Source organism: Prinia subflava, chromosome 2 (genome assembly GCF_021018805.1).
Source record: "Prinia subflava isolate CZ2003 ecotype Zambia chromosome 2, Cam_Psub_1.2, whole genome shotgun sequence".
Classification (NCBI taxonomy): Eukaryota; Metazoa; Chordata; class Aves; order Passeriformes; family Cisticolidae; genus Prinia; species Prinia subflava.
In genome coordinates this window covers 93620984-93636441 of record NC_086248.1, presented here as the reverse complement: position 1 = coordinate 93636441, position 15458 = coordinate 93620984, and the positions used below count along the sequence as shown (strand labels likewise).

Sequence of the window (15458 nt, the reverse complement as noted above, 5' to 3'; positions counted from 1 at the left end):
CCTTAGTTGGTCTATTCAGGCTTTCTCACGTCTGAGTGAAGGAATCTGCAAGTTCAGAGACAAGTTTCTTATTAGTGAACATGTCGTCAAATGACAGGAATGAAAATGTTATTAACCAACTGTTGTCTTCCAATCTGTTTGCTTTGCAGGTTTTGCATATAGCTGAGGCTCACGAGCTCTCCTACATAGCAACGGGATTAAAACCTTACAGGACATACAACTTTACTGTTACTCTCTGCAATCAAATTGGTTGTGTAACCAGTGAGCCAGGCATGGGGCAAACCTTGGCAGCTGGTAAGGAAACAATCTGTAGCAAAGTGCAAAGCTGACACATGGTTTACTAATGAACAGCATGATGATGCTCCTAGTTTGATGCACAGTGGCAGGGGTAGGTGTTGTATTAATACAAAGTGACTTGCTTAATTATTATTTGTTTGTATAGGCAGATTAAACCCAAAATGTTTTCAGTGGAGGTTTAAGGTACTCTGCTATGGCAGTAGGATTTGTGTACTGCTCTCTCAGTTGCAAGTTATGATATGTATAGTTTTTGTTTGTGTTTGTTTAAGTAGCGAGGGTACATAAATGGGGCTACATCCACTCATTCATTTATGATGCTAAGAAGTTGTTAATTTGTTGTTGGGGATTTTCAGTGTGTGTTTGCATAACAAGAAATGTAAAATGCTCCAGCTGTGCAAATGCCTTGCTTAACACATGCAGGAGGAGTTGCATGACTTTAGGAGTAATATGAGTACATAGTGTATTTGTGTGTCTAAATCAGAAGCAACATACATGTTTTGGGTCTGCTTTTTTTTAAAATGTAGCCTTCAAGAGATGAGATTTTGCTTTGTTGATTTGTATCTACGGGAACACTGCCAAAGAAATTGTGTATATGTTCCTGTGCACCTTAATACATTTTCAGTCTTCATGTTCGTTTCAGTAGGATTGGCATGGATTTCAAAGGTACTGTCTACAGATTTGGGGGAAAATACACATCAGTCCAGAACAGATATGGAGAAGGCCTGTATTTACTTTGAAGAAAGGACTGGCATAAACTCACTTCTTGGACACCAAGGCTTCAAGAGGGTTTTAAGAGAGAAATTTGATTAGGAATATCAGCTTTTCAAGTTTCCTTAATCCTGGAATGAGTTGTCAGTATGGTTCCTTAATACAAGATCTTTTATGGTTCTAATAAATACAAGCTCAAACATGTGCCATGTGGAATACTGGTGGCCTTCTTAAGAGATCTAACCACTTAGCTTTATGGTTTTCTTTTGTATAGGCATTTAAAACACATCAATTAATTTTACAGTATTAGCTAAAATGCTTAAATAAAAGTGTTAAACAATTAGAACTAAAAACGTTAAGCAATTAATGATGTCGTCACACAGATGTTGTGATGATGATCTTTACAATTACCTCTCTCATGTAATTTCATATCACATAAAAAAAAAATCAGAAATTTTCTGCTGAAGTGAAATATAAGGTGTTGGGGTATTGCCTTTAGTCTGTCCTCAGTTCTTCATGTCTATTTATTTCATTGCCTTTCCATTTGTTTTGAAGTGGAGGGCTGGCCATATACAGAGCCTCCTACTTGTATGACTTTTTCCATTCCACACAGCCATGAGGAACAGTGTTCCAGTCTGTGCTGATAACCATGGAAACAAATATTGCCTAAACAGCACACCTTATTACTACAAATGATCCAACTTTGCATTTATACATTTATTAAAAGATTCAGGAAGAATAGCTTAGTTATGCTTGACAGCTTGTTTATGACCATCTCCTCCCTGGTTATGTTAATACTCAGAGACCTATCACATTAGAGAAGACAGGAGAATACAAAATAGCATAGCAGGCATGTCCCCATTTATTAGCTGTTCTGCAGTGAAGCCTTTTCCTACTTACTGCTCTAAGCCTTGAAAGAAATGAATCAGTGCTGCATTGTGTTCCTTTTATGTTTTTAAAACATGCTATTGCAATATCTTAAATTTTGGCAAACTGAAAAATTAAAAACTCACGTTTTGCATGCAATTTTGTCTTCCACAAGTCACAAGTTTTTTGTTCCTGGATATATTTGTTTCATCCTATCCATACAGGGTTTTTTTTTGTGTGGGGTTTTGTTTGTTTGTTTGTGTGAGGTTTGGGTTTTATTCTTTTTTCTTTTTATGTGTGTGTGCATATTTAATTCTGTGAGATTCTGTAAAACTGTTTCCAAAGACAATTTAAAAGAAGCACTGCTTACATGATGACAATCAAAGGGAGTTAAAAACTTAAAAAAAAGTTGGGCAAACCAATCCCTGGTATTTGTAAAAATAGATAATCAAGTCTTAATTCATTTCTATTCTTCCTTATTTCGTCATTAAAAAGTGAAAAATTTAATTAAAATTGTCTTGCTAGGACTGTTGGGGAGTTCTTTTTTATGGAGGAATGTCTCCCTGGCAGAGAGACAGCTTTCCTGGCTGGATGCCAGTCCCCTCCATGCCCTGGCAAAGGCAGCTTTTTGGAGGAAGTCTTGACTGAAATGTGTTCCAGCACAATGGTCCCCTTGCATTGTAACACAGTCCAGGAGCTTTGAATTGTGTTTCCAGTTGGCCTAGAGGTTATACTGAATTAGACTAATTCCCCTCCTCTCATCCTCAGGAGGAGGAGGAGAAGGAGAATAATGGAAAACCATGTCCACTCCCCTTCTATGTATAGAGTATACAGGTTTGTCACATGGACCATTTCAATCAATGGGTATCTTGATGGATGTAATTTTGGCATGTCCAACAGATTTATATTAGCAAGGGGCTTCTTTTTGAATTTGCCAATGACTTCTAAAATTTGCCACTAGAAGTCTCAAGTAATTTTTAAGCTTTGTTCTGATCCATCAGGGTAATTTGAAGTCTAATTATAAAAAATATACTCTTTAAAACTTAATTTTTTCTCTGAAAACTTGTGGGGTTTTTTGTTTTGGTTTGGTTTTTTCCTTAATACATTGTAAGACAGAAAATGAAAACAAAGGCAGAAACAAGGGCGTGAAATCACTAGAAAGGAAATTGTTGAAGAGGAAAAGTAAGGGGTTTTGAGATAAGATGGAAAAGACAAAGAAAAGAGACTACTTGAAGGAGGAGCAGAATTTAAGGATACCACCCAAGGGAGCAGAAGCATCTGGAAGAGTCTGCTGATTTTGCAGTGAGAAGTCTCTTGGACTATGACGGAATAAAATCCAGAAGCAAACTTAATGAGTGGATTCATTCTAACTTGGTTCAACACAGGCATCTGTACTGGGAATATCTCATGTGTAGCTTTGCTGGAGTAGAGTGCAAGAAAACTCAAATTGACCATATGTCCTTTGTGTCTGTCAAACTGGCAAAATCACTCCTCCTCACCAATACACACAACTACAGTGTTTGTAAATGGTAATAAAGAAGATGAGTCAGAAGAATGGGAGGACAGAGTGTGAGAGAAGAAAATTGCTAAGAATGCAGTTATTTTATAAAAAGACTGAGTGTTACAAATGCATATGAAGCCAGGAGGGTGAGCTAAATGAAAGAACAGTTATGCCTGATGTTCCAAGAATGGTAAAAAGTGTTGGAAGATCAATGTTAGTGTAAATGCAGTACTGGGATGAAAGATCAAAACAAGCATAGGAAGGTCATAGAAGAGAATTACTCATCCCTGTTACTCAAAGAGAAGGTGACTGGACAGAAAGAGAACCTCAATTTTGTCTGTTCAGATACAAATACATAAATAACAGACTTTTAAATATGCAATTAATTAAGACGTTTCATAGTTTTTAATCAGTCTTTTAAATGGTAAATTAAGGTGCTGCAGCTTGCACAATCCTTGTGGTATTTGAAATACCTTTATGAGCCACAATATTGTGCCCATGCTACTGAAATCCTTGGCTGATGGATGAGGCAAAAGTTCATTGTTGATTCTTTATTTGAAAATTTGAAATCCAATTTAAACTTTGTTTTTGTCTGTGCTTTCTCAAGATCAAGTGGATCTGCACGTATGTAAATGAGAGCAATACTGGACAGTAATAATACATATTTCATCTCAATACATAGAGAAAAATTTTACTTTATTCTTCTCTCTGGGCTCTGCCATGTTCAAATTCCTATTTATTTTTGAGAATGGCATTCAACCTGTTGTTTATACTAGGGTTTTTTTTTTTTTTTTTTTTTTTTTTTTTTTTTTTTTTTTTTTTTTTTTTTGTTTTTTTGTTTTTTTTTTTTTTAGTTTCAAAGGCACTTTTTCTTGCATGGTTTTCTCTCCTGTAGGATTCTGGACTGGTACCTATAGAACTCTACTAGCTGGTACCAGTGAAAGACCTGGTCCTTAGACAGTTTCTTTTTGTGACAGTGTGTCTGCATAAAATGATGAATTACCAATACAAAACATGCATGTTTTCAAAATTTTTCGGTGAGGCAGAGAAATGCCATTTTATTCCCATCAGTTTCTGTCATTTCAGCAGGATGAAATTAGCCATGTGAGTGCTTGGACCAGTACAATTGCTTATGCTACTGATCTCAAATCATACAGTCAAAGGTTGCCTTAAACAATCTATACAGCTATGTTTCATTAGCTGCTGTGTGACTAAGCTTATTTCTTATAATTGTTTGCCTTTCCTTTGCCCTCATTTTTTTAAAATTAGTTTAAAAAGCACTTTTTAAGACATAGCAAAGTATTTGCTTTGTGATTGCTGCCATTTACCCCAGAACATTGTATTCCTGATCTTTTGCTTTTGATGGCAATTACAGGGTTCAGAAGCTAATTTGTAGGAGATATTCTTCCAGCACCAGCTGCATCTGGCCTCTTGGCAGACTTCTCAACCAGTTGTATTTGAGGCTTTGGAGTTGCCTCTGGGTTTTCTGGGATAATTCTGGGCTGTCTTACACTCCATGTTGTTTTCTTTTTGATTACCCTTTCAGTCTGAGTAATTTGTCCATTTTTCCCATTTTTTCCTCACTTTTCCATTCATGAATAAGGTGCAGTGCAGACCCTTTTCAAAAGCCTCATTTGTTTATGTCTGTCATAGATGGCTTTTCTACAAAAGGCTATGCCTCAATTTTAAAATCATCAATACCCATTAAACAGGTAGCAAGAAATGTATAGTTTCCTTTGTTACAGAAGAAAAATATGAGGGCCATTTGCGGCTGGCCTGGAAACACAGATTGTTTTGCATGCATGTACGTAAGTCTCTTCATTGTGAATAGGACCCAAAGTGATTAAACAAGCACTCTTAATATGTTAATTTATAATTTTAATTACAACAATCTTGTATATATAGTCATTAGTGAATACTAATATAAATATTTTTCTACCTTTTTATTCATAATGCATAAACCAATCATCCAGTTACTTCTCGGCAGTTGCCTGTTTCCGTTTCATAATACAATCTTTGTTCTTAGTTATGAATGCATTTTGTTCATTCCTGTCTTGAATAATCCCTCATTAAGCTAGTCACTTTCTGCTCCATGCTAAAAAGGAAAAATTATCATGCAAATGTGGCATGCCATATTAAAAAGCACATTACCAAACACTTTTGTTGCTGTCCTTCAATTAGTTTCCCTTCTTTGAATTTAATTTCATTTGTTGTTAAACTACTGACTTGATGTATGGACTCATGAATTTGAGGCTGCTGCCAAGAATGTAGCAGGAAAAAAAATCAAAGCCTCTTCAGAAAGCTACAGAGGCAAAGCTGAAATGAATTTGCTTCACCTTTGACAAGAACACTTGAGCAGCACTGGAATCCTCTGATGATTCAGCTTGGCTAATTATCCAATTATTTATTCCAAGAATAAAGACGCTGTTTTACAATTAGAAAAGTGTAAAGTAATCTGAGAAATTTCGTAATGACAGATGACTTAAGTAACTTCTGAGATAAATAGAATCTGCTCAAACTTGTCTTGCCAAGTGTTCAAGCTGTAGTTAAACTGTTCTTTGAGTTTCAGGGAATCAGCAGGGAATTAAAAGTTATTTGTTTCTTCTCCCCAACCAACCACATATTATGCCAGAAAATAGCTCAAAACAGCTCAGTTTGTTCTTTTTCCTCTCTGTCAAATTTGCAATATTTTTAAGCTATGTTTAAGTTGCATTCCTCTTGATTAAAAGCTTTTGGTTCAAAGCAATACTTTTTAATTGCCTAATAATATAAGTCAGTTCTTAGGAAAGAACCGTGCATTTAGGAGTTCATTTGCAATATAACTGAAAAATTCATTGCATGGCAGTAAAACAATTTACTGTTAATTACAAGGAGAAGAATTTGCTGTACCATGCTCACAGATTGCCATGAATCATGCAGCACTCCTAGAGATTTATAACAGATGTGTAAGTGGGATGAATTAGCAGGGTTTAATAACAGAGACACAAATCATGCAGACTTCAAGGAGCTTTAATTGATATACTAGAATGTGACGGGCATGAATCACTCAGCCATTCAACAGCACTGTAACATATGGTCAGCTCAATATGCTGCATCTTAAATCGGTTGGTGAGTCGTTGGTTGTCCCATATGGTGGAAGCAATATATTTTTCATGATTTTTAAAAAATACAGTGGATTAGATCTATTTAAAAAATATGATTCCAACATACCCATGTTACTAAATTTTCGTTTGATGTCCATTGTGGGTGAGTTTTATCCTTTTTGTTTGGGAAGGAGTCCAAAATGGACTCTAAATAATCTCTTAAAATATTGTCAGAAGATTTAGATATTACTGCTTGACTCATTTACTGTGGAAATGACTGATACCATTGTGAAGTGCAGAAAAGGAGAACATACCTGAAATGCAATGGCAAACTTGAGGTCCTCTAGACTAATTACTCGAATCAAAAATGGAATGCACAACCCATAGTGAGGTGTGCAATTTTACCTTTAAAGGTAAAATCCAATACGAAAAGAAAAAGATATTTTCTGTAACTTTTTGTCCTTGAATTTGACATGTTTTCTCTTTTATTTTGTACATATGCATTTGGGACTCAACAACAGTTAAAAATAGTGTACTTTTCATTGCTGTTACCTTCCTGAACCATTCAGTGTAAACTTGAGGGTTTCAGTGGAAGAGTAGACAAATACTTACCTACAGTAAGCTGGAAGTTACTCACACATATGTAAGCCTGTAAAATTCAGCCACAGTGTAAATATGTTATTCCTGGGACAAGAACCTGGCAGAGTATGGAAAAGCTTTAGCAGTTGTATTAGTAAACCTGACAGACTTGAGAAAGGAGTATTGTATCCTTAGAACCATGGCTGCCAGAATTTAATGTCAACAATTAAAATTTATTTTGATCCTTACCTAGTGTTTATTACTGTTTGTATACACAACAGACCTTACTAATACAGAGATGCACTATTAGATGGAATTACCATCTGTTCAGAGCGAAATGCTGGCATCTGTCTTCGAGCCTAAAACTAAAATGATATTATTTCAAACAAAACAAAATTAACTGCTCTTTACTTACCAACTTCATTTTTGTGTACATGTGTGTGCATAAACACATGGGAAGGGCTTATTTGTAATGACCTGTGTAGCAACATCTATATTTAGATATATGACTTCAACATAAGCTGTATGGACCATCTGTCTTTATTGGTCTTTTCTGTGCCCTCTGCTACACAATGGCATGCAGCAATCATGGGCTTTTAAATACTGTTTTAGCCTTATAATATATTAAATATGTATTATATAGCAAGACATTAAAACTACATAATTAAAATACACAAAAATGTGACTTTGAATCCACTAAATACAGTATGCTCATTTTTTTGGACAGATGTGTTTTAACAGAACGTGACTAAAAAAAATTAAATAGGTAAAATTGTACTCAATTCATCTTTCAGAAAGTAGCTACAGGTACCACAGTGACACCTTTAGGAAAATATATACTGTATCTTTTAGTGTTGAATATTTTTAATTTCAGCATTTAGTACCCTGCTGGGCTAGTGCTACAGATTTATTTCAAGACCTTCTGGTTTTGTGTGCAGTTGAGTTTTTTGTTATTTTTGGTTTTTAAATACTTACGTAAGCTATTCTGTACAGTGTGCTTCTGTCTTGATGCTCAAGAATTCTCAAGCATCAAGGAGACTGTAGTTTAACTACTAGTGCTATAGCAAGGATGTTACTTTCTGAAAGGATAGTCTTGTGTTCCATATATCACAAAATAATAAATTGTGTCATGCCAGTGTTTAATGCGTGTACACAGTGCATTAACTGTAACTGTAGTACATTTATTTGTGCTAGAGGAGACTTGAAAATGATTAAAAAATCAATACTTCCCTGTCAGAGAAGCAAGTGTTACGATGCATTTAAGTAGTTAATTGCATAAGCCCCATAAAAGCTTCAGGTTTGGGTATCAGAGATGCCATAATTATGGTCCAAGTAACTGCCATTTATTAATACTGGACTTTAAAGGAAGATGTAGTTATTGTCATGAGTGCTAGTCAGCTGTATGCATTTTAAAAATAATGAATTTTAGCATTTCTGTTTTGCCATCAGTAATCTGAACTGGAGGGCTCAACCTCTTCAGTCCACATTTAAAATGCTGACGTAGGCTGGTTCCCTCAGAGGTGAAGTTTTGATTGTTAAGCCGTGTTTTCTATTCAAACTTGTGCATTAATACCACAATTCATTAGTGCTGTGCCCTACTTATGCAGGGAAGCTTATGACCTCACACTGCATTACTTCAATTTTGACATTGTAAATTTCTACCATCGCGTGAGATACTAATTAGATTGTGAAGTCATAAATGATACCTAAGCAGGAATTTACAGCACATAGTGCCTTTGGCAGTTCCCCAGTTCCCCCACTCCCTGCTTTCTCCAGGAAGAATATCTATCAAGTTATGGGGTGTGGGGGACAAAGAAAAGAAAAAAACAAAGAATTAATACGCTACTGGCAAATAGCAAAAATGAAAAATATGTTAATGATCTTGGAAATGCAGGAATGTTTAAAAGGATGTTATTAATTCATTTTAAATGAAGCAATCTCTTCTTCTCTAAAGAACTCATGCTATGGACAATGCTGGGCTGTGAAGTAATGTGTCAGATTTTGAAGGCCCATATTTTAATTCAGGTTTTATTGTTCATGAAAGGCGTTTATTGCTCTTTACTGTGTCATTATGGGAACAAGTAATTTTTACAAGTTGTCATTGTATTTTGCTTCCTGGGCACAAATGAAGTTGCTGTTGTTAAATCCTTCTCTTTATTGGGGAAAGCAAGATAAGATGTATATATATTCTGTACACAGCAAAGTCTTCTCATACTTCTCCAGATGGCGTCTTCTATTGTTTCAGTGATGGTCCATTTCTTTCCACCTGTAGGACCATCATGTCATTATCCAAACAGGTCACGCTGCCCTCCAGTGGCTTACTGTACAGTATTTTATTAAAAAAAGGAATAAGTTTAGTTAATAACTCAGCTATAGAGTAGCCAGTGCTATCATGGCGTTTAAAAGAATGTCAAAGTATTGGGTTTAATGGTAGGAGGATCACCCTATAACACAAAACTCTTATGCTGCTACCTTCATGGGAATGGTCTTGTTTGGAGACCTGGTGTGCACCAAAATTGATGGAGAAAAATTAGAGAGTGTCATTTTCTTGAAGGGAGTCATTATCTGAACACAAACTGCTGTCTGGTGTGCACATCATGAGAACAACCGAATGGGCTGCAGGATGTGGACAGAGATCTGTTCTGCTCCCCTTAGTGAGGATAAATCCACTGACAAGGACTCCTGTTGTCATGTACCGTACTGAAATGGAACAAGAGTTACAACTGCTCAAATTCTCCTTTGCTTTTTCTTTCACATCCACGTGTGAAACTCAGAGAGATACACACTTACAGGGAGTTTGGCACGAGAGGCCATGAAGGAAGGAATCCAAATATACTTTTAATGAAGATGTTCATTAATATTTTTAAAGATTATGAAAAAATATTTTAGATTTAATTGTAGACACATTTCTCTAAAGCCTGAAGAAACAAATAAAGTATTTCTTGTGTAACTGAAAATAAGTTTCTTAAAAAGACTAAGAATATTTTTTGAATTTTTTTGTCTCCTACTTAAGCTTCTGTGGATATCTGAGTTTATTCTTAAGATCAAAAAATGAAACAGGGTGTTTTGCAAAGATTATGTTATGTGCAATAAATAATTCCCCAAATGTTATGGACAATGATACCTAGATAACTTTTTTTATCCACAGCTCCAAGAAAACTTAGTGCCCCTCTTGTCAAAGGAATAAACAGCACAACAGTAAAGATAATTTGGAATGAACCTGAAGAGCTTAATGGGCCTTCTCCCATCTACCAGGTGGAAAGGATGGATTCATCTTTAGCTACAATGAATATAGAAGTAACAAAAGGAATCCGTTTCCCAGGAAATGGGTATTACAGGTTTGCAAGTTCCACTCTCCCCACCAATACCTACTATACAGGTAAATGAGTTTGAATTACTTAGAAAATGAAATAATTGTACTCTGCATTCGTTTCACCATTTAGTATCATATGCTATAAAACTTTTATGTTAAAGTAGGTAGGTTCTAATTTATTAAAGTAATGTAATGTTTAGTGATGTATGGGCTATTTTGAGTCTCACTTAAAAAGCCTGTGAAGATTATTGGACATGTGCGATTTTTATTGCCTCATGTTTGGACAGAGAGATGTACATGACGGTGAATGTTGCTGCCTATTTGACTTGTTTCTGAGTTGTAAATATAAGATTTTGTTTATTCTCCTGGGATAAAAACTTTTTAATTAATTTGCTGTGAGTGCTAAGATGTGTTTTATTTGTTATCTTTCTGGGGCTGCATAAGCACTCAAAAAGCTCTGTCTTCTAGGCGCAGAGCATTTGTGTTGTGATCCTGTTTGTTTTGTTAAGGAAAGAAAAAAGCCTGCCACTCTGACAGAATTCCACTGTTTCTGGGCCTTTGAGTGTTCTCTCTTTTTTCTTGATTAGTTACTTTACTTTGGAACATGGAGATTTTCAGATTGAAGCAGACCTATGTCCTATTTCTGTGATTCTCACAATTTTCTGATGTCTTGACTTCTGGGATAAAACAAAGATGTAGACAGTATGTTTTTTGCAAAAAATGAACCTGATTGCATGTTTGAGATGTGGTAGAGGTCTGTAAGTGCAATCTTGCATTTGCATGCATGAAGTATGAGTGTTTAAAAGAAAAACAGCACAGCTGAAGACTTAGAAAAAAAGTGTATGAAAGATATATGCATGTGTATATTTATCTCAGGTCATGAGCATGACAGGAGGAGGGGGAAATCCAAAAGGAATCCAGGTAACTGTAAGAGCAGGCGTTAACTAGCACACTGATGGTGATGCCCACACCAGTGGCAGGGACACAACTAAAGGTGGTACTAAGTCTTGTTTGTTAACAGAGAGAAGGGCTGCAAAATCCATGCAGCACTATTGACACAAATAAGAATGCTGGAGCTTTGAACAGCACTTAGGTGACATTCCTCATCTTCAGGGTCACCACAGACAATTCTGGCAAAGATTTGAGCACTTGGTACTTGCAAGTGTGTATGTGCAAATACAGGTTTTGTTTAAAACAGGAATCAGCTTCTTGCCACTCTGTGATCACTCGGTGAATCTGACTGAAAAGAAGAATCTGACTCTGTTGAAGATGACTTCACATTTTTTTCTAGCTAGGTGCTTACTTGACGGATAAATAATAATAAAAAGTGATAATGTGTTTGTTAAATATTGACACCGTGTTGACTGGCACAACCTGTCTCTGTGTGGGAGTCTGTAGGAACAGCTGTTGGACTCCTTTCCTCATCCAAATTGCCGGATGGTTTTCTTGACATCAGTTTGCACCCTTTACTGTATATTTAGAAAAACACCCTTTGACATGTTTCTTCTGTTGTCAGTTGTGACTATTTGTAACCAAGCAAGCCAAACACCAATCTACCCAAGTTTCAATTCACTCTGGGGTTTAGTTCTGCTCCATAAGCTGAGACTGATGTCTTGAGTAAATTTTATTGTGATGGCTGAGATGATTTGAGAGAGTTTGGACAGACAGGTTGGGAGATGTTAAAATAAAGCTCCCTTCATATTAGCAGCTGATGGCTGATAACCCTGTATGGATAAATATAATTTATCATAGCTTTGGATTATGTTCTTTCTCTTCTACCAGCTATTAGTCAGAGTATTTGGAGACAGCCTAGAACTAAAACACACTAGGCAATTTGTCCAGACATCTGCTAGTAAAGACTGACAATCAGATTAAATCAGTCTACGTTTGGTACCTAAAAATGTGTAGTTCAGGTTTGGCAACTCAATAAAGATTTTGAGAAATATAAATCTGGGTTTTTCTAAGTAGGTCATCTGTCCTTCTTCCAAAACATGATGGAAGGGAAAACGATAGCAAATCCAGGAGAGTTTACAAAGACAGACACTTAAGGGGGTGAAAAATATTCTTTAACTGTACTCTGCAGTCGTTTTGTTGTTGAGACCCTCTCTTATTACCCATTTCTGAAGACAAGCAGTTGGCAATTGTGCTTTATGGATGGAACAGCTTTAGTGTGCGTGCAGCTGTGTACATTTTTGACACAAAAGTGTGCCAGCTTGTATGTGTCAGTCAGCAGACAGATACCTCTCGGTGTGTCTGGGATCTCCCACTGATAATCCAGAAAAAGATTGATCAGTTTATTCATTGCTAATAAATGCAGTTGTCCTCACTACCTCCCTGGCTGGTCTTAGAGTCCAAGGTGCAAGTAATAGGGGCAGATGTATTTTCTGGGAAATTTTCCAAAATCATCTTTAAAAAAAAAATGTTATTCAATAAACACTGGCTACACCAAGCAGTGTCCTGTCTGTAACAAAGCCTCCAGCTGCACAGGGAGATATGTTCTGGGTACACATTAGATGAGATGAAATCAAGTAAAAAGACTTTTTTTCTGCTGGAACTGTCCACATGAAACTTTACCGCTCTTCAAAATGTAAGGAAGTGTTTTAGCCATGTATAATATCATTTCCCAAATGATGAAGACTTGAGTTTTAGTACTTATTTGCATTCCTTGAAATTCTTAGGTATAACACCATTTGTTGTAGCTATCAAAATACCACAAGGCAAAGGAGAGCTGTTAGTGTTCTTGTTTTAGCTAAGGAACTTATGCATCTCCCATAACTCTGAAAATTGGGGTATTTAGGTGTTTATCTTCACATCTTCCCCATGAGACAACAAAGTGATGTGATTTAATGTATGAAGAGCTGAAGTTCAGATTCTACTTAACATGGGACTTTGTACTTAAAAGGTCTTCTAGAATTGGCTGGAGTAATTTTACAAATTATTTATTTTGTGTGGTTGCTTTTATTGGTCCAGCTTGCATGCTGTGGCTGTGAGTCTGGAGTCAGAATGCTGCAGTACCACTGTTCTGTTTGCCTTTCTGGTTCTCTTGTCATCAAGAGAAGTAATATCTATTTTATACAGGGTGTAGAACAGGCAAGCTTGGAGTTCAAATGTCATTCCTCTTGGATGCTACTTGTTTTAAAAGAAAATTATTCATGTAATATTGATCACAATGCAGTCTGCTCTGAAGAAAGTTCTGTGTTTGGCCTTGCTTTGATTCCAAGTTTTCTGAAATAGGATAATACACTTAAAAAGAAGTATGTCTTGCCTGCACTATGTCATCTTTGCTAACCTCTACATGATGCCTATTCAGCTCTGTAATTATTAGAAAATAACTGTATGAGGTAAGATGTTAATATATTAAGCATTACAAGGAAAACTTTTTTTTTTACAATGACATTTTTAGTGTTGTAAAGTGGTCTTAAAAATGTGTACTTAAAAAAATATTTATATCCGTGCTAGTGTTTTTACTGCCAGATTCTGGCTCAGATACACAGACATTTCTCAGAGTGTAGAATCTTTCCAGTAATGATGTTTCTTAGTGAGTTTGCCATGGAACACTGCACAGGCGTCGTTTACTTTTTTTCTGAGCAGAAATGCTGAGAATGGCTATGGTCATTCAGTCTTGGATCTCCCCATAGCTCTTCATCTCAGTGAACTCTCTTTGTAGCGATGTAGAACAAATTCCACTCCACAGGATCTTGAGCAAACATTTGATAGGTAGTCAAAGGGGCAGATATTTTCACTAGTGCATGGAACCAAATAAACAGGCCTTTTCCAACATCCCAACAGAACTTTATGGGATGCATTATGACTGAATACCAAGAAAATGAACAGGATTAGAGGTCCTGAAATAATATAAGAGGAGAAGCCAAAGAAAATGGTGTCGTTTAGAAAAATGAAGACTAAAAGAAAGACTATAAGGGTGTTAAAATATATTAAATATGTGTAGTTTAAAAGAAGAGAATGAACTTTTTGTGTTTACTGTAAGTAAAGCAGCAATGTACTCATAATAAGCTTAAAAACAGCAAGGTAGATTGTCTTTCTTTTTTCTGAAAGATTCAGGCTAGTTGAGCAAACAAATCCATTGTTGTGAGAAAGAAATGAAAGCTCTGACACTGCAGATTTTAAAGAACAGTTGGATGAGCGTTTGTCAGGAATAACCTGGGTAAAATTGATTCTGCTTTGGAGTAAGTGGATTGTTTCTGTGACCTCTAAGAATGTTTTCCAAACATATATCCTATTATAAACTTAGACTAACCCAATGAAACTGGGAAAGATGTTCATTTCACCAAATAACTTTCAGAAGGAAAGAGCTGCATTTTTTTTTCCCGATTGACAATTTTCTGTGTAGAGGGAAGGTTGCATGAGTTAAACAAGTATTGCTTCTATTTTATTTTTCTTCTTTAGATATTTTCTAGCATTTCTTTATACTGCTAATGATTTGAGATGGTTAGAAATTAATTTTTATCACTAATTCAAAATAATGTAATAATTTATTGTTGAAGAGAAATCATCTAGTCTTCTTGCTCATGCTGAGTCCAGCTAGACCTGTCTAGGTCTTTGTCTGCTTGAGTTTTCTCTCCATATGTAGCTAAGTATGTTTCAAATATTATTCCAGTTTCCAGTTTGACACATCTTTTGATTTACCTTCCTCTCTTATATCTATACAAAATTTTCTGCATATGAATTCGTGTCCATTGCCTTTTGTTCTGTCACAACAGAGATCCAAAAAAGTGTGGCATCATCTTCTTTAGATCCTTTGAGGAGGTAATTGAAGGAGGCAGTCATTTCCTCCATCCTTCCATGCTTGAGACTAAAACCCTACTGGCTCAGCCTCCTGTTGCATGTCATGTGCTTTGGCCCTCTGACTATCTTGGTGTCACTGGATTTGTTCCAGCCTGCAAGTACCTTTTTTTGTTTGTTTGTTTGTTTTAATGCCAGAGTACTCAAAACTGCACTGTAGGACTTGCTGGATTTCACATGGTTTCTGTCAGCCCATTTCTCCAGCCTGCTAAGGTGTCTCTGTGTTGTAGTATATCCACTGCAGCCCTTAATTTTATTTTTTAATTGCCTCCAAACTTTTTGATAGCACACTCCATCCCATTGCCTG

General features: G+C 36.1%; 1 protein-coding gene across 1 annotated transcript in view; it reads left to right on the top strand.

The window, feature by feature from the left end:
- Window positions 1-15458, top strand: part of USH2A (usherin) — a 372599-nt gene that overhangs the window by 86874 nt on the left and 270267 nt on the right. The window contains exons 20-21 of the mRNA XM_063391039.1: window positions 150-294; window positions 10184-10414. Coding sequence (XP_063247109.1) covers window positions 150-294; window positions 10184-10414 — 376 coding nt within the window. The remainder of the gene's footprint in view (window positions 1-149; window positions 295-10183; window positions 10415-15458) is intronic.